Source organism: Anser anser (assembly GCF_964211835.1).
Source record: "Anser anser genome assembly, chromosome: 26".
Taxonomy (NCBI): Eukaryota; Metazoa; Chordata; class Aves; order Anseriformes; family Anatidae; genus Anser; species Anser anser.
The window spans coordinates 3,934,557-3,961,158 of record NC_139747.1 but is presented as its reverse complement, the minus strand read 5'-3'; the positions used below and the strand labels follow the sequence as shown (position 1 = coordinate 3,961,158).

At 43.8% G+C, this 26,602-nt stretch overlaps 1 protein-coding gene across 1 annotated transcript in view; it reads left to right on the top strand.

Moving 5' to 3' along the window:
- Positions 1-26,602, top strand: part of LOC310886875 (uncharacterized protein) — a 198,591-nt gene that overhangs the window by 113,040 nt on the left and 58,949 nt on the right. The window contains exon 5 of the mRNA XM_083812050.1: positions 18,099-18,253. Within this exon, the coding sequence (XP_083668176.1) occupies positions 18,099-18,253 (155 nt within the window). The remainder of the gene's footprint in view (positions 1-18,098; positions 18,254-26,602) is intronic.

Sequence of the window (26,602 nt, the reverse complement as noted above, 5' to 3'; positions counted from 1 at the left end):
ATTTTATAGGTGATGATTTGGCTTTCCAATAAGTTAGCACTTCTTGAAGTCCTCTAGAACCTTTCAGACCAGGTTGATAAAATACTGTCAGTTGTACTGGCACATTGCTTCTGCATCACCTGCTCAGCCTTTCCTCTACCTGCATGGCCTCTAATGGCAACTTACTTTATTTTGTATTTCTGTATCTCGTGAAGGATCCCTTTCATAGGGTGTTTTCATAGGTGGTGAAGGAAATGCTGTGTGTTGACGTGTGCTCTTTCTCCCTGCTGTTTCTCTGCTGTGATGCAAGCACTTCTCTTTTGGTACCAGAAGGCTTGATGCAACCTTCTCAAGCTGAAAAATGCCCTGAGCTGAGGAAACGGGGGTACGATCCATTTAGACTACTTCAGATTTATCTCAGGTGCTCTGGCTTGTTCCTTTAGCAGCAGCATCCTCTTCCCCCTGCAAGAGGAGCTAAGGCCTGAGGTACCGGTGATGTGAAACCCTTCTCCAGTGATCACAGCTCAGAGGGAGTGGCAATTCTGCCTGGGCTTACGCTGCATGACATCTTTTCAAATGAACTGAACATCAGGACGTAATGGGCCTCTCTGGCAGTCCTCTGTGTGCCATATGTTGAGTGCATCTGGTGTGCGGCACCAGCGCTGAAGCAGGTAATTTACTGCAGGAAGAAGAAACAAGACCGTGTGCGCCAATTTATCAAGGTTAAAAACAATGGTGACGAAGACACCATGGAAAAAGGGGGGTTGTAGGAGAAGACAGTTTCTTCAGAGAGGATATGCCTCTGCAAAAATCCCTTCCATTCTGCGAGGCCCTGATTATTCCCCCATGGAGGAAGGTGGGGACATACATAACAGACATAAGTCTGTAGGCTTCCAGTTCATTTACTGGAGATGGGTGCTCCACTTCGGAATCATCCCTATTTTTATTTTGGGGACCTGAGCATAAGAGATTATCTCTGTCTGAATGTGTGAACTTGGAAGGGAGAAGGCAGATTTGGATCATGGTTGTGCCTTGGGAAACAAAGGTGTGATGCACTAATAAGATACAGCACTGTAAGACTGGCAAGACTTGTGTTCCTTCTGTAATTCCTGATGTTAACTGTATTTATTCTATTGATTTAGCTTGTAGATTAATTCAGGTGAGGACTTTTTCTTTCCACATGGGTGTGTTTGGCCTGGCGTAGAGGGGCCCCGGTCCTGGTGCAGTGTCAGTGCTCCGTTGAGAATTTATTCTACCAGATTTATTGCAACTGAGCAAACTGCAGATCTCATCAAACATCCAGCTTCATCAGGGTGCTCATGATTTGTATCCTCAAGTTGCCTTGCTAAAATAGAAAATCAGAGGTTGACCTGGAAGTAAAATACTCGAAACATCAGTGTATTACCTGAATGACCATACTGAGCACCTTTCAAAAAGGTAAGCATGTCTAGCACATGCTTACCTTTTATTTTGTGGGCAGTCTGAAATATGTCTGAATTCCTCACATTCTTATTAAGACACCCAGCAGTAATGTTGAGCAACATGACATAGTTGGAATAAATCTGAGTGGAGCGTGGTTGGAGAGAAGAATGATCATTTCTCAGAAATATCATTAAAAAATCTTATTTCATGCAATATTCTCATCCAAAGTACCATGCTATCTCATTTTGGCACATTGGAAATGAATCGTTGGCTCTGATTGCCTAGTCTAGGAATTCACATATATCAACATCCTTCTAAGAACTTGTAAGAAATACAAGAAAGCAAAATTAACTTTCAGGCACCCTTATTCAAACCTCTGTACCCAATTTAGATGAGGTTAGGGATTTAGTTTCCCTGGCCAGACCCCAGGATTTTACCCCATTATTAAAGATAACCAACCAACAACCTTACACAATATAAAACAGGATATTTCATATAGCCTGGTTTTATCTTGCAAGATAATCTTACTTCTTCATCAGGAGCTACGGGGGTATTCTGGGCCAATGCCCAAAGGATGAACATCCACCACTGAAAAGAACAAACCGATGTGATCTGAAACAGAATTTTTTTCGTTAGTCCTTTTATCAGCTTATCTACACTGATGATGGCAGTCTTTTTTAGAGACAGAACTCACTTTCTCTTTTTCCCCCTTTTAAGTCAAGCTGAAGCACAGAGTCCATGGGCTAATATCCTGAATTGATGTAAAATTGATTTCATAACCTTTAGGAAAAAAAAATAAAAATGACTTTCACAAGGATAAGGGAAAGCAGCTTAGGAAAACAGCTAGAGAACACCATGCCTTCCCTCCCCAGCTCCTGCCGCTGGATTCTCTGGGTTCAACTTAATATGATTATCTTCATCCAGGAGAACATGCATCATTTCACAAACTAAGATGAGGGGACCCACAGTGGCTCTTTTAATCTAAAAACAAAGATGGAGCTCTAAGTTCAGGCCTCTGGCAGAGATCAGCTAGCAAAGACATCAGGACAGAGCCCACAGCAAATGATTTAATTTCCTCTCACCCCGATATTTGTCCCCTTCATCCAAATGGATCAAGCTTAACTTCTAAAACAGCCATTTTGTTCCTTCCTTCAAGACGGTTTGGGTTCTTTTATTCCCCTTTTCTCCCCCACTAACTAAATCACATTGGACATTTCACACTGAACACACTGATAGTCTCTAAAATATCAAATGCTTTATCCCTAGGAGCCCCCTAGGAGTTGCTTTTTTTAATGGATTAACTATGACAGAGACTGCACTCCCACAGTTTTTAAAATATACAATAAGTATATTACATACTTTTAAAGCTATAAATAAGATTTATACACAACCCATGGGGATTTTCCATTAAAACTTCATAAATCACATTGTACATTATCCTTTTTAATCCTCAGCCTTGCAGTGTTAGTCACCAGAAAATATATTTAACCCTGTATAAAATTCATGATAAGCACGTATAAAGAATGTTAACGAGAGCTTTTATGTGCTCTGTATTTTCTTACCCTAATGCTTTTTTTTTTTTTTTTTGCAGGCAATTATTTGTAATAGTAGCAGTTATCTCCTGACCCCGCTTTATGAACTGAAAACCCAGGTGCTTTGCCTGGGACTAGGTGCGGTTGAGAGCAGCAGAATGGGATCTTTTAGCATTATCCATCCCTCAGCTAGAGGGTTCCCTATTGTCTGGTGCTCGGAGATGGCGACTTTCAGATCCTGTCTCTCGTTTGCTCTCTCGCCGCACTGATTAAGCCCTTCCTTTCTCATGAATGGCAGCAGAGGAGGAGCGCTGGGCTAATTGCATCACATTAAACTGCCTTCAGCTATTTTGCCTGCCTAATGTGTCACAGGATTCAGACTGCCGTTGTCTCTGCCCCCGTGGTGGTGGTGTTCCAGACGGGCCATTTAACTCTTCTTTTATGCCCTCTTAATATTTTGGGAACAGAAGAAAAAGGAAGCCTTTTTTTATATGGCAGGATCTCGTCACTCGAACCACTGAAGCGCAAAGCTCTGTCATCTCCACCTGCTCCTCTTTTAGCTCCCAGAGAAAGGAAGGTGTCGGGCGTATGAAAGGGTGCTCCTGCTCCGGAGGCTTTCATCACATTGCAGGTTCTCCAAAGTTGCGTTGCCAAGACTGAGAAAACGCATCTGTGTGAGAACCGAAGCGTACCGGGGCTTTCCAGTTTACATAGGTGATAGTCAGCTTAAAGCTTTAAGGAGTTTCGTTAGATGAGGATTCATTAAGATGCAGCTGCTGGTGTCGTTTTTAACTCACGCGTGTGTTTTTTTTCCTCTCGACTAGAAGTTGAGAAAGATGCATTTATTCCCATCATACGTACACATAATTTTAAATTCGCAGCAATTTCACTAAGATAAAACTGGAATTGCCTGTGCCCTGGTGTCAGTTTCATCAGACAAACTGAAAGCAATGGATCCTAATGAGGTGCTGTAAGAGATCTGTTTTTATCTCTATGATTATGGAGACATTAAGTGAACCTGGTTTTTGTCTTTTCAGCAGCTGAGCAGACGTGTTTTGCCATTACTGACATAAAGCAGTCAGAACAGAACAATCAAGCTGCTGCTCTGGACTGTGGATGCCCTGCGAAGGGAGCTGCATGTCTGTGTCTTAACAGGCCTTCACAGCTTGGTCCTGCTTACCTTGTCACCTCTTAAGCTGTGCCAAGCCATCAACCCTTCCCGACTGACACGCTAACCTTTCCCAGTCACCTCATTTCTCCATAAAAGCTTTTGTCCTCTCTGCGAGAGCCCCCGATCCAGAAGTTCCCCTCCTTCCTTCTGCTCTCTCTGGCCAGCTCTCGGTGCTCTTCCATCTGCAGTCCCAAGGTGGGTGAAGAAGGCTTTGTCCTGTTGTTGCACCACTTCAGGTTGCTCAAGAAACAGCTCAGATGTGCACCCCAAGCTGTCAGCGTGCCTTGCAGGGGCTGCCCGGGCTCGCTCTGAGCTACCTGGCTCCCAGCAGTGCCTCCGCAGCAGCCCAGCTCCTGCAAAGAAGCAAGGTCGTTAGCAGAGCTCCTAAGGCCATGTTGCCTGCACACTCACTTTGAGTAAGTCCAGGTGATGTGCTAGTATGCTCTAGACGCAGCATACTTATAAACCAGCTCGGCTAGAGGATGCAAAGCAAAATTAGACCCCTTCAGGCTTGGCCCAGAGGCAGTTTGCTGCTTGGAGCCGATGTGTTGCAATCCCTGACTTTCTCCACAGCATCCTAAAGCCTGGCTGGAGTCGTAAAATGTTTTTCTTCAGACAATCTATGGCTATTTTCTACAATGACAACGGTTCTCCTGCAGCTGGAACTGGTGGCTTCGGGGCCTTTTGGGGGGTTGACCTTTTCATGCTTAAGTAAAGGGGATGAAGCTGTGCTGAGTCTACGTGCAAGCAATGACAGAGCAGCTGGCTGGCTGTGCCTGCCTGAAACACTGAAAATAATTGTATGTTGTTACCTTGTACTTCTCACCCCGACTCTCTGTTGATTGGATTTAGCTGTTATCTACATTTTTTTATGCATTTGGGCTGTAAACCCTTTAAAACCAGCACGCTCACTGCCCACTTGGAAGAGTGGAGAGGAAGGAAGCGTGCAAAGTTGATGCGATACGCAGCCATAGCCTTCCAGTGAGACCCGATCACCTGCAACGTGATATACGAGCAAATGTGCTGTTTCAGTGTGTCTAATGGTGTTCGGGAGGATGCCATACAGAAAATAATGACAATGTTCTTGAACACCAGGATGCTTTTAAAACACTGGAACATGCAGTGCAGCTGCCTCCCCACCAGGAGCCACTGGCAATCTGACTTAATTAACAGATCCCTTCACGTTTTACAGCAGGGATGTTGTTTTGTAGAAAAGCATCATCCTAGGAAGAGTGGTGCCTTAGCACCACGGAGAGACGGAGACAAGCAGCAATCTGGATTTTGCTTTAGAGGCTTTTAGAAACAAGCAGCTCTGATTAGCTCATTGCTGGCCCAGCCAAAATAATAATTCATTGGGCTTGGAAAGCTCCATTAAGAAGGAGGGCAGGAGGAGCTTCTCGTTTTACAGATGTGTTGGAGGACAGACAGTTGTTTGATAACAGAGTGTGACAGCGGAGGTGCTGTGGTGGTGGGTGGCACGAATCCTGCCCTGATGTGGGTGGCAGTGGTGCACTTGGGTGACTGTCCTTGGCTGGACGGCAGCTCCTCCACCCGATCGTGTAAATGAGGTTTTTCTCAACAAACACAGGTTATAACAGTGAAGTTCATTAAAAACTAAAGAGCAGAACCATGCTAAGAGGGACTATGCCAATACCGTCCAAGACAACTTGCAGCCTAAAAAAAATGATGAAAGCAGCAGAGTTGCAGAGCAACAGGGTTTTTAACCTGCAAAACTAAGTCAACTCTAGAACCTGGTGTGCCTCTGTCTTGGTGGGAACTCTTAATTATTATTATGATCTACGTTGCTAATGATCTTATGAATTATTATGATCTACAAGGCTTGCTTAAGAAACGTGACTGTAGTCTGGGGATGGGTACCTGAAATTACAGCATGAGCGGTTCCTGTGGAGGATTTGTCAGGTGTCTGGTTGTGCTTCCGTGATGGGTGAAGGATTGGGATCCCAGTGCAACGTGGGAGACAGCAGAGAAAATGAGAAGGTGACACTGGGAGCTGTTGATCTACAGCACAGAAACCACTAACCCAGCAGAACTCTATTTTTACGGAAGAAAAAAATGGCAAATCTTCCTGAGCTTTGCAGGGCTGTACGTCAATTCTTGCTCAAAGGTGAGGAGGTTGCACGGAAGAGTCACTGGCAGCTGGGAGCGTAGCGGGAAGGTAGCCAGTTGGTATCACACTGGGTGAGCCACTTGAGAAGCACTGGCATTTGTGCGCTGGCATCTGCTTCTGCAGCCCGTCAAAAGGTGCCAGATGCTGTTTGTGCAATAATAGCTTCTGTGGCTTGGCATTTGTGTCCTACGATTTACAGCTCTGCCTCGTATACGTCGGGAGGGGACAGTCCCGTGCTGCTGAGCAGAAACCAGACCAGGCTGGGTGATCTGCTGGAGGGTCTGATCGCAGGGGGACTCTCCCTGTCCACAGACAGACTCCAAGAGAGCAACCTGAGATCTCTGGAGATTCCTGGTGTCGTTTCCACATCTTCATAACTGTCATGACCTCGGTGCATTGGAGCAATCTGTTTAGCATTTAAGTTTGGGGAGAATTGTCTTTTCTTTCGGAGAACTTGCACGTAGGAAAGCAGATTGATTTGCAGGACAGCTTCTGTGAACTCTGCCCTTGTCATCTACATTTGTCTCCATCATCTTAAGCTTCAGTGGCAAATTGGAAGAGATTGGCTGACTCTAGTTAAAGAGGGACAAACAGATTGCAAGGTTATTTAATGATATCTGACTAGGATTTTGGTTGCCTTTTTGAGGAGGGAATCACTGACTTGCCCACTCTTCTTTTTGCCATGGTGCAGGAGTTCATATATCAAAAAATATAAATTCGTACACGTAAGATGAAAAAAGAATGGAAAGAATGAATATCAAAATTTTTTATTAAGCCAGATCAATATTCTTTACTCATTTTAAAGACAGAAGAATGGAGGTACAGAGGAACATCCATTAGGGTAAAATAGGTTATTCATCATTGATCTTGTTTTTATCCTGACCTATGAAAAAGGGTATTTCCCGTATGTAAAGCATGGTTTTTTCTCTTCTTAAAGACTGCAGGTTTGGTCTTGTGCACTGAAATTCCCAAGGTCAAAAAATTCAGGAGTAAACGTAATATTTAAAAGTAGTGGTCAAATATTTGTGACTCACAGCACAACGTTAATATTTTCCCCTTGGAATCTGATGCAGGAAACTAATGTGGCTAATGAAGGACTTAGAGGGCTAATAAGCCCTAAATCAGGCTTCCCAGCCTTTTAATTACGCTGCATAATTATTGGAGATTTGCCATCATCTTTTTAATCTGGTTGATTAATAGGTAGCTTAGCCAATCCACACAGCAAACTATTTACACTCCAGTGATGATTGACTATCAGCTGAAAAATTACAGAGGCATTGGCTAAGCAGAAAGAAACATCGGTCGCTTGCTCGTATGAAGTGCATTTATCACACGTGTCAAACCTCAACAGATGTTCGGGTGGGTTTCTGGCTTTCAGGAGGTGAGGAGGTGATCTGTTTGTTGGCCCAGGCTCCTCAAAGAGTCATCTAAGAGAACAGAAGAACCTGTTGTGTTCTCCAGAGGGGCGAGATGTGAGAGCCAGAGGCAGGAGATGTGCTAGGCAAGGGAAGACAGCTACTGATACCATTTATAAAGCAAGCTGAGATGGATGGATCCTGGCTGGGCTGAGAGACAGAGGGCAGTTTGTCCCCACGAGCTCATTTTCCCTATTTCTTACGTAAAGGTTTATGCAACTTTTCAGCTCTGCAGTTGGGAAGAATTCAGGGCAGGTAGAGAATAAGCCTGCTTTAATATTTTGTCATTCTGAGTGCTACAAGGAGGGAATGCTTTTGTTTTTATACGAGAGTTCAAATTGTTATTAGATGCAAAGCCCATTTAAAATCGGTATCTTGCCAGCAGTATAACTCAAGCTACTGCTTTGTGCCTGATCCTTGGCTAATGCATGCTTTGATTCTTCTGCTGAATTCATTTGAGCTAGGCTGCTCTGTGCCGAGCTGACCCATCTTTTTTTAATGGTACTGCATGATTTCTTATTTGTGTGTATATATTGAATTCTACTTTGAAATCACGCGTGGTTTAAATTGTTATGTATGCTGTTTAGGGATTGCAAGAGACTAGCGCGTCGTGATCAAAGAGATTAGGATTTTAATACCTTCCGCACCTGTATTCCTCTTCGCGTAAAGTGTGCCAAGGTAATTACAGCTCGGAAAATATTTTTGCGCTGAATAATTCAGTTCAAGTGTTAGGCATTCTCCGTGCAATAAAGCAAGCTCTCTGCACTGCTTGGATCTTGGTGGGACTTCAGTGGGGCTGGAGCAATGCTTTTGGCCTTGTGTTGGCCTTTGCATAGGAGCGTAATTCAGCCTTGCCGCTCTTTGGAGCAGCCACATCTCACGAGCAAGTCGCGGTTGTCTCCGGTGGATTAGTTACCTCCATCTTTCTTGCTCTAGGAGCTGCAAGTCTGTGACGCCGACTCTGTCATTCATTCCGTGATGAGCCTGGTAAACCACGAAGCATTATTTTTGACTGCTGATCACGCAAGCTGTTCGGGAGCAAAAACTTGAGCGCGGGTATGTTTTAAAACATTGTCATTCGGCATGTTCACATATGCCATTTTGAAACTCCCCTCCCCGAGACATTTTTGGCAGTAAAAAGCCAACCACTGAAATGTTTGTAGGAAGCAAACACAAGATGTGGGCACGCAGGCAGGCCTGAAGCATTTCTAGTTAACCATGGGAATGAGAAAGTCTGGCGATTTTTGCATCATCTCTTTACAGCTGGCCATCTCCAGACATCTCCTGACCTTTCTACTTGCTTCTGACCTTCTATTTTACATTTCCACCTATGCTGAACCTCAGGAGTGCTTGCTGTCCCAGAATAAAACTTAGGAACTGGCAATTCCCTATTTATATAACACCCTGTATACATTTATTTAAACAATTGTTATCATTATCAACAATAAAACAGAGGGCTTCACACACAGATTGTGGTCATTTTAGCTATTTGTTAGGGATGTTTTCAGGGATTTTTGCTTGTATCTCATCTTCTGACATTTGCTAGGGTGCAGATTTTTCAATAATTGTGTACTTGGTTAACAAAATGTAGTTCAGCTCTGTGATGCCAGTAAAATTAAATCCTTAGTTTGGTTACCTAAGTATCAAGCAAGGCATTTTTTCTTTTCCAGGAGTGGTTTAGATTCATGGTACTAGTTCCTGGATCAGCCTCTAGTTTTAACAGCTCTCGGGATAATGGGTGAGGCCTGATCCTGTCTATTCAAATGGAACCGAAAATCCAAATAAATATAATTGGCCTCTGTAATGAAAACGTCTGTCAAGTGTCAGCCAGAAATGTTTTTTTTTAATGTCTGTGTTGGACGTAAGAGGTTGCAGCAGAACTGCTGACAGGCTCTTAGCTGTAGTGGCACAAGAAGACCGGGATAATACAGTGTGACAGAGAAATAGATTTTTCCATGTACAAGATGTGTATGTTGGTAGAATAGGCTGGGCCAAAATTACCACACAAAATTGATTAGATCATCGTGTAATGAGAATCATAATTTTAGCGGTGGCTTTTTGACATGATCTTGACAACATAATTAACCTAGGAGATGTTGAGGCAGTGAAAATAGAGGAGAAACCTATGTAATTATTGGCAATAAAATATAAAAAATGTTACAGAATAATAAAAAGCTTAATCTTTCGCCTTCCTAGCATATTATCGTAATTGCACCTTTTAGACCATTGCCCCAAATCCCATTGCTCTCCTAAATTTGAATTTTTGTTGAAGAACCATACTCTGTGTATTGCTTCGCATGTTCCAAATTGCAGGCAGGTTAATCAGTGGGTTTTTACCACACCTAGTTAAATTACACAACTGTTTGGAGAATTTAATAATGTGCATTATTAAGGAAAAGGTGAAATTCGGTAAGCAGTGCTCAGTGAAGAGGAAATTATATTACTCATAACTGATGGTGTTAATGGAAACGTGTCCGTAAAGTTGCAGCATGACGTGAATTACCACTTCTGGCAGCTGAAATGTGCGGCTTTTAATTACCCTGCTTTAAGTCAGATAATGGATTCCCTCGTATTATATTTTTATTATTATTTATCTCGGCTCAACGTCTTCGTAAAGCTGCCTTCTGGCTGCGTGACTACCTATTAATACTCAAAACGTACTGTGCACAGGGAATTTGTTGCACAGAAAGTTGAGCAAATAACTGTCCCTTGGGAGTCGCTTCTCCCCTTCCTTCCCTCTGCGTGCGCATTTTCTCCTCTTGACAGCTTTTAGCACAGAAAGGACTCCCCAGGGGAGGGAGGGATGCTCTGTCCAGTTCCCTGGTAGCCCTGAAATCCCTTCCCTCAATGACACCAGCGTGCAGAAGGGAATTGGCAGCTCTCTCCATCCCTTTGGCACAACTCTGGTGCAAGAGGCTACGGAAGGTCGGCAGGACAGGACTGCTCTGATGTCCGTGCACAGTTCTGCCTTTCCTTCAGGGAGGTTTGGCATCACATTTTCCAAAGGCTTTCCCAAGGTGCCTGCCTCCTTTAGCACGTCCAGGTCTCGGATGTGGAGTGAAATAGAAGCCCTCTGTTACAGACAACATGAGAACTTCCAAATCTTATCCGGGGATAAGTCCCATCCCTTTCGTCTCTAGAAAGAGTGGCCTGAATTCTGACTGTAGGGGACAGACCACGTTGTGCCACGGTGACTTTGCCTTAAAATCACAGTCCCTGGTCTGTTTGGGGCGGTAACTGTGGATGAGAAGCTGTGCTTCATCGGCACCTCTGTGCTAAGGACATTGACGCCCCCTTGGCTTCGCGAATCAAGGCAAAGCCTTTATGAGCTGGATTAGTACAAACCTGGATTGGGAACACAAAATTTTTGGTGGGTCTAATTTGAATTTGTTTCTCTCTATGGCATAGATTAAAGAGGACCGTCCTCTCTTCCTTATCCCTCCCCAGCTACCCAGTTCCTGATGTTCTCAGGAGAAGGAGGGAGCAAAGTCCAAGGCGCTTCTGCCTCTGCTTCGATGGAGAGCATCGTGTTTAACCTGGAGGAACCTGTCAGCAGCCCTCGGTGTACACGAGGTTGTAACACAAACTTAATCAGCATGAAAAGTGCTGCTAGCACAATATATGCCACCTCCTCAGTCTATAAATAATTGCAGATGACTGGGCTAGCAGGTTTTTAATCATAAGCACAGGGTGACGTTAACCCCTGCAAAGAGGAGCCAGCATAAGGGTGAATTTCAAAAGTTTCCTAGGTTTTTTTTTTGTTTGTTTTTTCCTCTGGTCCTTTGCACGATGTCAAGATGCTCTAAACACCCCTTTCACACCTCTGCTTGCCTTCTGCCTGGTGATCCCAAAGCAGCAGGAATCAATGAAACCTCAGAACGTCCCCAGGATGTGCGCGAGGGGCATCAATTCTGGTGCTGCTGAGTGGAAAAATCACAGCTGGAGAGAGCGAGCCTGGAGGCAGCGGTTACAGGGGATGCTTGCTCTGTCCGGGGAGCAGGGATACTGCCTCAGGAGAGCTCTTTGCTAACAAACCCTTCTGTGCAGTCAGTCTCGGTTGTGGCAATCAGGAAGGGGGGACGCAGGGGCGAGGGGAGGTGTGATTTCTGGAGCTGAATTTCCGGAGGTCGTGATGAAGCCAGCAAAGAGAGAAGCAGGGAGAAGCCCCCGGCTCTGCGCCAGGCCAAGGTGAGCCCCTGACCCTTTTCCTCAACAATAATTCGTCCGTCGAGTCATTCATCAGCATGTCCAGTACCGTGAGGAGTGTAATGCGCTTCAAGCCGAAAACAGCTAAATTAGGTGGGGAAGCCCGAGACTAGTGCCTAAAACAGCCCGTGCATCTATTTTATGTGTGCACTGCTCATCTCATCGCTTCCCAAGCTCTGCTACCTGCAAAAGCTGCAGGTTTAGATTGAGAGCTCTTTGGCAGGAAAAGCTGCTGTATGGCCAGAGCTTTTTAGGGCATCAGACACAATGGGACCCAGCTCCTTGCTGCTGTTGGGCTTAATTAATCAAAATCAGTAGGTGATGAGGCATTGTGTGATGCTTGTTAGCAGGTGATGTGCTTTGTATGTGAGAGGTGAGGAATCGTTAGCTTTTAGAGGAACAGAATTGGGAAAAGAAAATGAGTCTGTTGTTAAAGTTGCTCCCCTGGAAGTCCCTCCATTTTCCTGTGAAGGATCTGGCCTTCATCTTTTTCTTCCAGTGCTTCTTGTATGAGTCCAGAGGGAAAAGCAGGTCTTTTCCTTTCAAACGTAAGGAAGGCAGTGCCCTCACGGCTCGATTTAATCTCTCGTCTTTCCAGCCTGGTGAGGAAAGGATGGGACAACAGAGGCAATCCCACACCCTTACCAAAAGGATCGGGTAAAGAACCCAATTCCTTAGCCCGTTGTTGCCATCGTGCAACTCCAAGCTCTCGTGCTGGCATCCAGCCTCCGCCTTTGACAGCAGCAGCAGGAGAAAGAGGCACCTGGAGAGCTGGAAATGGAGCTTAAAGCTGAATTTTATACGTGTTAGCAGGAATGATCAGGTGAGGGGGTGGAAGGAAGACATCACAGAGCCTCTCATTATATATTGACGTGGTACCTGATCTCACCATCAAAAAATGTAGTTAAGGGAAGAAGGATTTAATAGAAAGATGCGAGATCTACGCATATCTACATTTACACACGTATGAATACGCGCATATCTTTTGGGTGGGTGAGCTGCATGTATTATTATTAGGGGGAGTGATCTATAAATATGTTTTGTAGTCTATCTGCATACATTCTGCAATCCATAAATCAGGTTCCCAGCGATGTGCAATACAGCTGAATATTTGAGATAAATGCAACTTTGAAGCGATGATTTCTAAATCAAAACGGAGCATTTAAAATTCACTGGCAGCTTTTATAAATCAGCGACCCAAGATGTAAAACTCCAGGCTCTAGGATGTGTGTATTTTTAATTTCACCTTGTAAATCACAGTGGTAGGAAGCGAGAGAAGGGGAGAAAGATTGTGTTTCTTAAATGTTTATTTGTAGAGGTGCCCTGTGCAGGGAAACGCAAGGAGAGAGGCTGCATTGTTCCTTCAGCCGAGCTTGAATTTACCCGGAGAAAGCTTTGCAACAAAGCTGCGATAACCGAGCCTGCTTAGCTCATTTTATTTTTACTTCTCCTCTTTGCTTTCCAGCTTGCAAATACGGTTTAGTAGCAGCTCAACAGCTCAGTGGTTTTGTGTTCAGAAAGGGAAGCGTTCAAGAAATCCCAGGTCTGCCTGGGCGCAGCGCAGCCACCTGCGGGGAGAAACGCAGCCTCAGCTCCGCAGGCTTCCAGCCAACGCAGTGGGGACCCAGCTTTCCCCAGACGGTAGCAGCTCGTGGGGCAGGGGGAGTTATTTTGCTAGCAAGCAATGATTGCTACGTGTTTTTGGGGTTAGCACAAGATTTGGGGTGTATGCCTTGAGCGCCTGTGTGCTACGGGAGGTCTTAAGGCTGGCATCATGCATTGGTTTTTCTGTTGGAAACCTGCGTGGGTTGCACCAGCGTCGCTGGAAGCAGGATTTAGGTACTTTTCAAGCATCTTCCAGCTTCTGCAAGCAGTATTACAAGTGAACGTTCAGCAGTTTAAACAGATGCAGATGACTCCGCAGCGCTCAAACGAGAGGCAAATCGGTGTCACGGTTAATGGAGCAAATAGATGCCGTGATCAGCACTGGAAAAAGCAGGCCAAAATCCTCCTCGTGTAACCAATATTTAGTCATCGAACGCACAAACTGAAGCTTCAGTTGAATCATAGAAAGAGTCTGTTATAAAATAGTTTCTGTGTATTTCTGCACGGCAGTCTAAGTAGATGTACACTGAGACTGGCAGCTGTCTTCCCTGCATATGCCAGGGAAAATTCAAAAGGTTTGGAGGTTCATTTCAGATACTCGAGTTAGTCCTTGGCTTATTTGAAGTGTGAGAAGTTTTGAGGTGTGTAAAACTGAGCTGTAAGTTTAACAGGAGACAGAAATTTGCTGCGGTTTCCGCCTCTTCCCTCATTTGCAACTAATTGGCACAAAGAAATGACCAGAGATGAAAAGAAGCTTTACACAAAGATGACAAAAAAAAAAAAAAAAAATGTCCATTTCAGTTTCACTGTGACTTCAGGGCCTGGGAATGGATTTGTTTAGCTTGACCTCAATACTGAGCATGCTGCATAGCGTGTCACACCAGGGGAGCTAATAATTCCTTTTTGTCCTAAATTCTATTAATTTAGCATGAGCCAGAGTCCAGCTGATTTTGGGCAGGGGCTTTTGTCTTGGAAGACGTGGGGCTCAATTATCCTCGAATAACAGAGCCGGGACATTACCAGCCTGTTGCCCTGCATTAGCCTCTAACTTTGTGTGATGTCTTTATTTCAGCACGTCTGGCTCCCCAGAGAAGTAGCTGGTGGGCTTTCTCGGTTCGGGTTCCCTCCTGGAAGAAAACAGGTTGCCAGAACATGAGCGGCGTTGGGAAAGCAACCGCTTTGGTGCCCAGGGGCTTCGAGTTGGTTGCTTATCTCATAAAATATGGCAACACAGACCTTGAAAGCACTGCTGCTGGTGGCTAGGAGCGTGTACCAGGAGAAGTTTTGCTGCCTGTGTGGTTCCTTGTGCTGCTCTCCCGACCGGCCGTGCTGATGCGGGGCTGGATGGACCCTTGGGGCTGACCTGGTGCAGCCCTTCTAAACGTGGAGCAGCCGTGGCTGCCCTGAAGGAGAGGAGCAATATTACCACTTCAACCTCATCTATCCTAATTTTGAGCAAATCCACCCTGCGATGCGGGCTATCCAGATGGTGTCTTTTACACCTCCTCTTCACCAGCTTGGGTGTATCTTAGCACATTCTCCCTTGCTGTCCTCCTTGACTTTGACGAGGCTCAAACCCCGTGTTCCCCGTGGTTAGGTCTTGCCGGTGCAGATGAGTGAGATGTTTTTTCAAAGAGCAAAAGATGGTGATTAGCTCTATTTAAAATTAATGACCGTGGTGATGATGCATAGCAGAGGAGGGAACGGGAGAGGGGAAAATACCTGCTTCGTTAAATAATGCTTCATAAATAATAAATAAAAAGATGGCTTTTAACCATCTCTGATTAAAACGTTTTCTTTTTAATGTTGTCCAGAGGTAGATAAAGCCCAGGATGGAAAATAAGAGAACTTTATCTATTGTTTTTTTCTGGTAATTGGTACTTGGACATGTGTTAGTGGCTGCGGAGGGATGCTGGAAATTTGGGAAAGGAAATTTCTTGCTGGATGCAGTCCCTGGCGTTACCACTGAGAGCAGGGAACTTGAGGTTGTGGAATGGTAATGGCTGCATTTCCCGGTTTGTTGGCTGTTAGCAATGAGCTCTGTGGCTGCTGTTAGAGCTGTGATATCCTGAGGCCCGAAGCGAGAATAAGCGCTGACCGAGCCCGGTGTCGGAGGCAGTAGTGAGAATGGAAAACTACTCGTACCTTTTGCACTAGTGAGAATATCAGGTCTCGAAAGATTGCACGATCCCTTTCAAGGCATGAGAAGGTGTCTGTGGAAGTAGAAATTGGGCTTACGTTTCCCTAGCTCTTCTCCAGTTCTTTGTGTTACCCAGGGCTGTTTTGCCCTCTTTGACTTCCCTGCAGAGAGCCTTCTGGCCTCCCTCGTGTCGGGGTAAATTCAGATGAGACGGAACTAGAGGGGGAAGAACTGGAAAGCTCCGGCACCTCGAGCTCCTGAAGAGGAATCCGTGCGACAAATGTTGATCTCTGCCCGAGCTTACATAACGTGGAGCTGCTGGCTGGCTCAGAAGAGCACAAAATATGTGTTTTGTAATGCATATGCTGGAGGAGGAGGCGTTTATGGAGCCTGTGCAGCACGCTGGTGTTTGGGAGGCCAGAGGAACGTCCCGCAGACGGATATAAGAGCAGGGTCAATTAAATTGACAGAAGGCAGAGCCAGAGATTTCCAGTTCTCTCGTACTGCGTTCGCATCGGTGCCAACTGACATAGACTTGAGGAAAACAAAACGCCAGCAGTTCCAGAAGGCAGGGAACCTGTGTTTACCACGTCCCCACGGCTCTGCAGGTGTTACAGAGCGAGAGCTGGCTCAGAAGGCTGCTGTCTGCAGCAGCGAGGTGCTTCCCCAGCTTGAGCAGGCTGCTCCACGGCGCCTGCAGATGCTCGGATAAACCAGGGAGGTGCTGCCTGGCTGGCGATTTCTCTGTGCCTTGCCTCTGCACAGCCTTTGGCCCCTGCTGAGTTCCCGCAGGTGCAGATGCGGCCAGTTGTGAAAAATCTAACAGGAACACATCAGCTCCTTTTACCCTAACAGCAACACGTTTTGTGCAGGCGGAAAAAAAAAATAAATAAATAATCCTGCAGCATTATGGGCTCTGAATATTCAGAAATTTGGAGTCAGGTGTGCTGGAAGAGAGGAGTGCTGGGAGGGAGAATTGTTTGTTTTGTCCTGGTTTCTGAGACTTTAAGGTGCATTAAACTCGTGTTTTCAGCCTGTTCTCTGCAGATGTAATGGCTAACTTCTGTCTAAAAAGAAAAAAAAGGGAGGTGAGTCCTAAGGAATACTTTCTTAGGCACCAAAGCATGGCTGTGCTGAATTGGCAAGGCAGCTACTGAATTTTAGGAGATCTCAGGAGGCAATCGAGAGCAGCCCTTTGCCCCCAGATAGTTCAGCACATCTCTGAGTGTCTGCAGCCTGGGCTGAGATTGTACAGCAGCTTGGAAAGCTTCTCTCAGGGGTCCATTTCTGATCTGTTTGCTTTAAAGGCCAGGTTGTCCTTTTCTAAAACCGCAAGATTGAAGTTTTGTCTCTCCGACAAAGAAATATCGTACCAGGAAGAAAGATTTTTTTTCAAAAGCGGTTAATCAAACCAAGGGTCGCTGTGAGGGTCATGCAGACTTTCAGCAGGAAGGGGGGAGAGCCCACGGTACGTGCTGGCCTGGAGCACAGCATCAGCAAGCACGGGGGTTTGTGCACCCGAAACAGCCAAAAACCACTGCACTTTGCAGAGTGCTTCATGGGGAAGGGCACGCAGATGGGGATCTGTGCAGGCAGGTCTTGTGGCACTTGGAGGCTTAAAGGAGGTGATAGCAAGGTGAGGATTGGGCTCTTCTCCCAAGCACCAAGTGATAAGATGAGGAGAAATGGCCTTAAGTTGCGCCAGGGTTGGATATTAGGAAGAATTTCTTCACCGAAATGGTTGTGAAGTGTTGGAACAGGCTGCCCACGGAAGTGTTGGATCATCACCATGCCTGGAGGTCTCCAGAAGATGTGTAGATGTTGAGCTTCGTGCCATGATTCAGTGGTGGACTTGGCAGTGCTAGGTTAAAGGTTGGACCAGATGATCTCAGAGGTCTTTCCCAACCTGAACGAGTCGATGATTCGGTGACTTCCCTGCGCCCCCAGCTGTACAGAAGGAGGTACGGGCAGGATCTGTGCGGAGCCAGCTCGGAAATGGAGACCACGGCTTGTGACTCCCGGCAGGCAAAGATTGTTTGAGATCAAATACTGGAAGAGGTCGTGGGGTCTCTGTCCTCGGAGATATTCAAAACACAATTGGACAAGACTGCGAGCAACCTGTTGTAGTTGACCTTGGTTTGAGCAGGGGGGTGGGCTCGGCAATCTCCAAGGGGTCCCTTCCAACCTCAGCAGGTCGGTGTTTGAACCAAGAAGTTGGCTGCCCTGTTTCTGCAGAGTTCAGCGTTATTAGCTAATTAAAGATGGATCAGAACGCTTTTATGCATTATATTTAGTGGAGTGGATTATCAGAGTCAGGTTGCCCTGCTCTACGTTAAAAGAGAACAGAAACTGAGGGGAAAGGAAATAATTTTTGTCAGCTTCATTTGTGTAATAGATTTTCTGTGCTATTTTCCGTTAGGGCGGGGGCTCGCTTTGAAATAGAGGTTGACTTCAAATTGTAAGTAATGCTTGTCTTCTGTGGATTTTTTTTTTAATACAGATTACAAAGAAGAAAGAAAGAAAGAAATGCATCTGGGCTTATATCCAATTGGATTACTGTCAACCACATCCAGCTGAGAAGGGAAAAGACAGATGTATTGATGGTCACTGAAATGAGATGGAACAAAAGACGACAACCTGAGCAGAGAAGAAAAGGTACTCTTTTAAAAAGGTTGTGTTTTGATGGTGCATTATTCTGGTCTTTCAGAGCTTCCTGCATATCCCCGTATGCCAAGTAACCCCCTCTCTTTTTTTTTTTTTCTCTTTTTGCCTTAAGGACTTTCATTATTATTATTTTTTTAATCAAAATTCACTGTACCCCTTTCCTCTCAGCTATCCTTCATCACAAGCCACATGGCACATTTTTAGACATTTGTAACCCGCAAAAGCCTGCTGCTCTTCCATTTCTGTGATCTGGAAGATGCAAAGTCCTGGAGCCTAGGGTTTTTTGGTTGTGTTGAAGAAAAGGCCGCTCAGTTACTTCCATTTGTCGGTCACATTACGTTTTCAGTATGTACCTCATCTTTTGGATTTTTTGTCTACCCTTGTAGAATCCATGCTCACATACTAGAATGAAAACATAATTCTTCTTCCCCGCAGTGTGTTCTGTGAGTCACCGAACACCCAAAAAGTTTGACTGTTAGCTGCCTTACCTGCTGAGATACGAATGGGGACAGGTCCAGCTGACTATGTGGTGCCTAAGGGACTTCAGCCCAAGCCTACCTGTGCAATGCTGGATTAAATCACTTCAGACTATCAAGTATTTTGCTCCCTAATTTCTATTATGGTGGCAGGAACCAGTTGGCTAGATGCCTTTAGGACACGTCAGTTGTTCTTCCTTGTTTTGCTGTAAAGATCTTCCAAAATAATACATTTCCTCAGAATGAGATACAATCTTGAGTAATCCATCTATCAATTTATATTTCTGTGTCTATCCACGGAACAACAAACCATCCTTGTGCAAAAAAAAAATATTAAAAAATCCTCAAAACACACAAATCCCAACCACATGGGTATGTGCTTAATTTTAGCTATAGCCTGTTGTGCCTTTGCTTTGAGTGGATCATGAGCAGATACCAAAGTACTTCAGTCAGCAAGGGTCCATGCAGAAGTTTGTCGGCTATGGTTTGAACTGTTGGCTGGTTATTAGTCTTTGCCTGGATTTTTACCTGATTTTGTGTAATGGAGAAATTGATGCCTTCCTTTCTGATTAAGGCTCAGCATTTTATTTATGGAAGCCTCTCAACTGAAAGGTGCTGTACAGACGTGTAAAGTATTATTATTATTTCTCTAAAGCATGTTGTCCATAACTCACAGCAAATATAGTTTATGAAACATGCTTGCTATGCAGCTTTCATTTTTCATCCTTATTTATTAATACCTTTCAGAGCACTTTAGATAAGTATTTGGAAATCTAGTTATAAGAAAGTCGTATTTTGCACATTTCACTTTAACTGGGAAGAACATTGTTTTCTGATTTTAATCATAAAAATGGAATGCTCCTAATAGAGCGGAGAAACCCAATTTCCTCCAGAAGCATTTGGAGGCTGATCTGGTTCAGATATTCCTGCGATCGCAAGAGAGTAATATCTTGGGCATGAGAAAATGTTCTGCAGTATACCTGAAACAAATATAGCTGTACTGGACAATTATGCGTTTAGCATCATTGACTTTCAGCTAGATGGCTAAGATACTCTTTACTGTCCATTGTCAATTATTAACCTTCACAGCTACAGTGCTTTGTAATTCTGAGCATAGTGCATGCATCCGATGGAGCACAGGGAAGGAAGGCAGCTGGAAAACACACCATCCACAGCGCATACGAGATGTTGTGGTGACTTGGCCGCGTTGATTTGCTATTCGCAACTTGCTCCATGCCACCTCTTCCTCCTCCTCCTAATTGTCGCCCACGTGAGCAGCGTGGTGATTCGGAGGGGAAAAGCTGCCTCAATGCGTGCGGGAGTCGGAGCTTAGTGATAAACTCGGGTCGTAGCACTGTGACCTAGTCCCACCATTCCAGTACTTTGCTAGGACCACTCCTAAATATAATATAAACGCTGCTGGGTGCGGAGGAGTTATCAGTCTGGATGTGCAATACAGGAGAACTGCTGAGACCAGAATTTATTCTCCATCGCTTTGGAACGATCAGCTGGTAGAAGCACGCAGTGCTCTTAATGAAGAACACTGTTTTCTCATTTTCTCCAGGACTGAATTCTTTTATTCTGCTTAGTGTTTGTCAGCTCTAGCCTCACATTATGATATTTGTGCCAGACCCTCAGCTGGCATGGTCCTGCAAAAGTCAGTGCAGCTACACTGTTATACACCAGCAGTCAGCTGGGCCCTCTCTGAGTAGAAGGACTGCTGATAGAAGGGATGCTCTTTAGTGAAGGGTCAGGCACAAGAGCATCAGCTTCTTGTGTGTTCCTCACGGTTTTAGACTGAAATTCAATGATCCCATTCATTACGTTTCTTCGACCTATTCTCTGACCGCTATGTTTATATCTATAATAAACTTGCCACTGCATAAACTCAAAGCTAATTCTGTTTTACTAGATAGTGCTATGTGAACCATAAATAGATAGAAGGTACGGAGAAAACAGAAGAGCCCCCTGCAGTGTTAAGCAGCAGGTTGCTGAGTTTATGGATTGTAGGCAACTAAGGTTTTCTCTCTTCTCTCCCCCCACCCCTTCTTCACAAATCTGAACTAACATCACTTGATTTTTCAATATATATGCAAACAAATCACAGCAAGTGATTTCATGGTCAGTGCTAACAGAGTTCATTTGGAGTTGCACAGCAGCACATTTTGAGAGCAGGGGGATCAAACATAAAATTATATTGGCAACTTGTAGCTGTAACTGCAAAAGGATTAGGAAGCTTACAAGAGGACTGGAAGTTGCATTATGGGATCAGAAGCAAACAGAAAGCACTTCAGGCAATGCTTTCAAAAATGTGTAAGTAACTTTAAGAGCCTTTGACTTTCAGTTAGAGCTAGGGAAGGTTTTCCACCTGTGATTGTTTTGTGGCAAGGAATACAAGTTTGCAGGCACTGTGATACCTCTTGAATTCGTCTCTGCTTGACTGATTTTTTCTGTTTTGGTGGTTGTGACATATATGTTTTATCTGGACAACTATCTGCTTCCTTAGGAAAACTTTCCACTGAGGTCCTTTCAAATTGCCCAGAATCATTCTTTTCCCTGTTTCTTCTCTCATCCCAGGGGAAAGTCCAGTTTCTCCATAGGCATCACGAACACTTTTCTATTGGGTATTCTTACTGATAAATTTGCTACATTTTTGTATGTCTCGGTGTTCCAGTGGTGGACTTTGATACCAAGCACAGAAAATCAAGTCTTTGAAAGCAGTACAAGCTTTGAAACCAGTAGCATTTTGTAAGATGTCAGTGTTGAGGTTTATTTATTCCTTTCCAGAAATCTCACCGCAGGATACTGGGCAGGGTCCATCTGGCTCCATTTAGGGCCTTTTTTATTCTGTTTTTAGGTTCTGCTTTTGGATCTGTCACTGACACTTTCATATTTGGGTCATAAGCTCTTTGAGACAGGAATTGGCTACTGCTACTAGTTTGTTTGTATGCTGCCTACCACGAAGATTTCTTATTGATCAGTCTTAACACATTCTTCCAACAAAATTATTATTTTCAATTATGATGATTAGATCTGTATGTGCCTGAGTCTCTTTCATGAAAAATTGGATTATTTCAATCCATGATAAAGAACTTTGAGATTAAAATAAAACAGTGATTTGTCACTGCGGGGTATTAGTGTTTCCATCTATACTGGCATACATCTTTTGCAGTGTTCACAGAAACTGCATTCAATCTCTATCCCCTGCAAGTGAAAGTGCTAATGAAGCAAGCATATGTTCAAATATGGGATGGTATCTTGTTGCAGTACTATACTGAGAAGATGAAATTTGGCTAAAAGTAGCACACAGCATAGTCATTTTGTGTGCGTTCAGCAGAGTAAATATTTATCCTCTGTTTTTAAAGGCACAAAAGCCCAAGGAAAAGGAAGATGCACATTATCAATATGTATTGTGGTGTGAGTTTGAGGTTTGTTTTGGGTCCATCACATGCTGTTTTTCTCTCCTGCCCTCTGTACCCTCACTTTACATGTAAAATAGCCATTTTGTGTGACCTTAGTTATTGAATTCCATGTGGATACTCCTTTTCCTTACTGGTATTTTTCCCTCAAGCCCTCTAAATGCATACTTAGATTGAAGTTTGTGTTTGCATCATATGTGAGTTCCAGTCGTGTGCTTTTCCATTGGTTTTCATTTTTCTGTCTGAAATAATAGAAGAAACAATAATTCATTTTAAAATTCAAATGCTTGAATCTGTTAATGCCCACTTTCTTTTTAGGCAGGTAAAAATCTGAATATTTTAGGCATAACTTCAGCACTATAAAAATTAGGAGATTGGTTTAAAACAGATAATACTTCTTTACTCTGAGGGTAGTGGATTTCTGGCACTTGCTATCACAGGAGGTTGCAGAGAAAAACAGTGTTGGAGGTTCAAATGGATTAGACAAATTTGTAGACAATTGATACATAAATGGGTGCTAGAAGAGTTGTTTAATACAGCGATCCTGGATGCAGGGGAAATGTGAGAACAGACCAAAGAAATGGCATGATTTGGATGTTCTGCCTAAATAGCATCTCTTATTGCCACTCAGAGGCAGAACTGGTCAAGCTGGACCAGCCTTTAGGCTGTTTTGTAAGCTTTCATGTCTGGGATATATCTGAGTATAAACAATTTGGTGGATCTCTACAAGGTATTTAAGAGATGCGTGGATGCAGCACTAAGGGACATGGTTCGGTGATGGGACTCTGTAGGTCAGCTTGGTGGTTGGACCTGGTGATCTTAAAGGTCTTTTCCAGCTTAGATGAATCTGTGAAATATGTTTAAAAGAAACAAAAATGGTATGGAGAAATTTTTGTAGAAGCAAATAATCTCTTTAATTGAATTGTATTGTTTCATTTGGGAGGGGGCAATTTGATTCCAGGGTGAAGATAATGAAGCTGTGTCTCACTCAAACAGCTATTTAGTGTACATGTTACAATACCAATTATGCTCTGTGAAGTCATTAAATTGATGACTTTTCAGCGTCTGATTGTAAGTAGTTTCATTACAGTATATAGCACTAGACATTAAAGATGGCTGTGGAAGGCAGAGTGCACACCACACGGGGACGATGAGGTCCAGAAAGACAAAAGGGGGAGGGAGGCATTGGGGCCCTTAAAAATGCATATCCATATTTTCTAGCTGAATGTCACTCAGCGCTAGTACATGTGAGGTGGAGAAGTTTATGATCTCAGTGATATCATTTAATACCCAAGACAAGCTGGATTTTGGTTTTGTCTTTGCCAGTGTTCAAAGAATAATAAAATGGGATAAGTTCTAGGTGTTTCACAAAAGGAATTATTTACTATGCCATGGTGCCATGCATTAAATGTTAACAGACAATATCTTGCAAGATTTACTGTAGGAATCTCGCTGCTTCTCCATTTTTGAGCTATGGAGTAAAAATGAGAATTATTGCTGGATATGATGAACAGCAACAGTATCTCGTGATAAGTTTGGCCATAACTCAACATTTACTGCAGGTCACCACTGCAATGATAATGCAAGGGAAATTAATCTCTGGCCCTGGTTAAATGAATGCAAGCATGAAAAGACTAGCACAAAAGTGCCTAGCGCTCACATGAGGATTAGTCATTAATAAATGTACTAAAAAAGAGATACTATAGCCAATAAATGCCGTGATCATCATCTTTAGCTCAGATATGAGCAGAAGGTGCAGAACTTAACTCCCAGCTAAGACCCCAATAAGCTAATTCGAAAGAATTCACATGATTGTAGAGGGGTTGGAATAGACTCCGACGTCTCATGAAGTCTGTCTGGGGTAAAGCCATGGAAATCTGTAGTAAATCCCCGCACCAAGGAATTGTCAGCTAGTAAGATGAAGTCAATGTGGTGGCAGAAGAGGGTTTTCCACTCATTATGAGACAAGGAGTGACTCTTCGGCATGTTGTTTAGTGGTGTAGTCTCCTGCTCTGAGGGACATCTTGCCTTTCCTTGAATATAAGGGAAATATGGAGTCTAGGTGGCTATTTGGCTTACTGCATTAGGCTCCTAAAGCTGAGCCACATATGGGGTCTGTAAGGCAGTAAGTCTGAATTTATCCAAGAATTTGCCAGGTCCAAGTTCTGAGTGCAGTTCTTGTGAACAACTCGGACAACCTCAAGACCATCCTTCTCTTCTGACGTGCTGCCTTTGGACTGAGTGAAGCAGAAGTACTCACCTAAGCAAATATGACCGAGGTTTATCTATCATTTGTAAGATTAGTTCACCACTATGGTTTTGAAAACCTCTCTGAAGCATTCTGGCCGCATTTCAGGTTTTGCAGCAGAGCCCACTGTGGTAAAGTCACTCTTATTGCATGTTCCACCACCAAGCCAAATTCCTCTTCTCTTTACTCAAGCCCAACCCTAATAGCCTTAATATGTGTTCCTCTCCTCTTTTTTCTTTATTCTTCTATTTGTAATGTTTCTGAATGAACAGAAAAGTTAACCGGGGCTTCATTTCATCTTTTTCTTTTTTTTCTGAAATGGAAATTAGTTTGCTTCTCTGAAGTTTGCAGGCATTTCACCACACCACATGGAATTTGTTTTGAAAGAAAGAGTTCTGGGGATCATGTATAATAAGGTTCAGAAACATGCCTGTCTTCTGCAAGCCAACAAACCATGATGCTGTGATTGGCATATAATCAGTTATCAACTATTCAGTTTTTATCAGCAGAGTGTGCATGAGATGGCTCCTTACGTGGAAATGTACTTGTTCAACTGAGACAGATTTTATGGACCATGAAAAATCTGTCTAAGCTAGATTTTTCAGGTGAGAGTGAAGGAGAGAAAAGAGAAAGTAACCATCAGTCATTCCTTTCATATTCTTTGTGTATAGCACTAAATACCTGCTATGAAATATCAAATTGAGAACTTGGTCAGATAATGAACTGTTGTTTGTGGGGAGTCATTTTTTCTGCCCTTTCATTGGAGCTGAAAAGAAGTTTAAATTTAGGCTTTACTCCCAAGCAAGTTCAGGACTGGGAGCAAGTCTTTTTGTCTCTTTTGGCCTCATTGCTTCATCTATAGAATGCAAATCATGCCTGATTTGGGGAGTGTTAAGGGTGCGTATTTAAACTGTGTGTTGTGTGGAGCAAGGACTACATCTTATTTCACAGCTCACTGAGCTTAGAAGCTCAGGGGTAGAGGGGGAGTCCTGATCCTGCTCATCATGGACAAACTTTGTGGAAGAGAAGTCTTTTAAGTGTCGTTTGGAAGCATAACTTTTAAAGACAGAGGTTTAATCCATTTGACAACCACCATTTTCTTCTGTAGTAAATGTCATAAATGGAAACAGTTAATCAAGACCAAATAATAATAATAATAAAATCAGATATCTAAGGATCTATCATTTAAAGTCTTTTGAGACATTTCTTAAAGAATAACTGTGCCTAAAACGTTCTTCTTTTTTCTTTACATCAAGAAGCACAAATATAAAACTGTAGCTGCTTACAGGTGATCAAATATAGTAATTATTAGTGCTTACGTGCTAATTTACATTTATAGACATTCATTATGTAGGTCTGCTCTTGAAACTGGGAAAAGGAGTGTGGGAGGGAGTACAGAGGATCAAAATCCAAGTAGCCTGATTGATTTCACAGGAGTCACGCAAGTTTATGCTAACTGAAAATGTTCCCTGCTCAACTAAGTGCTTCTATTTTCACAAATACTTGCTGTCAGAGGGGGCAAGGGGGTAATTCTGGCAAGCACTGAGCACCACTGGGAGATGCTCACAGTAGAGGCATGGCTCCAACCACGGGAGCCAGGCTTTTAACCATGCTGGAGTTAAGAAATATTTGGAAACTTTTCTGATTCAGCCTAAAAGAAATTCAAATCGGGGTTCCTCTGATTGTGGCGCAGTTCCCCTGAAGGGCCATTCACGGTCCTTGATGGCTGATTCTTGCAGACGGTGCAGCCTGCTGAGCCACTTGCAAAATGCAGTTCTGCATCTGGTCCTTCCCTACACCAACCTTCGGGAATGATGTCCAGGTGTCAGGTGGTCAGCCCATGCTTAAACCGTGATTTATGGCCAACTCACTCATTTGAGGTAATTAGCAGTCCATTTGTTAAACCCCTCCATGTGGAGAAGTCATCAGAGGTGTTTCTGTTCTTGGAGGAACCCTTTTTTTTTTTGCTTTGTTGTTTTGCTTTTTATCCCTTTTGCTTGAACCCCTTGCCAGTTCAGGGTTTGTCAGCAAATTCAGTGGCCCAGAACAGTGGGGTCTGAGCCCGACCCTTGGCTCTGTCACACGACTCGTTCCAACTTTACCCAAATTTCTCCATCCCTCTTAAGTCCCATTAAATGAGGAGGATCCTTTTTCACACCACTTAGCTGTCTCATTTACTTCCTGATCTAGAATAGGG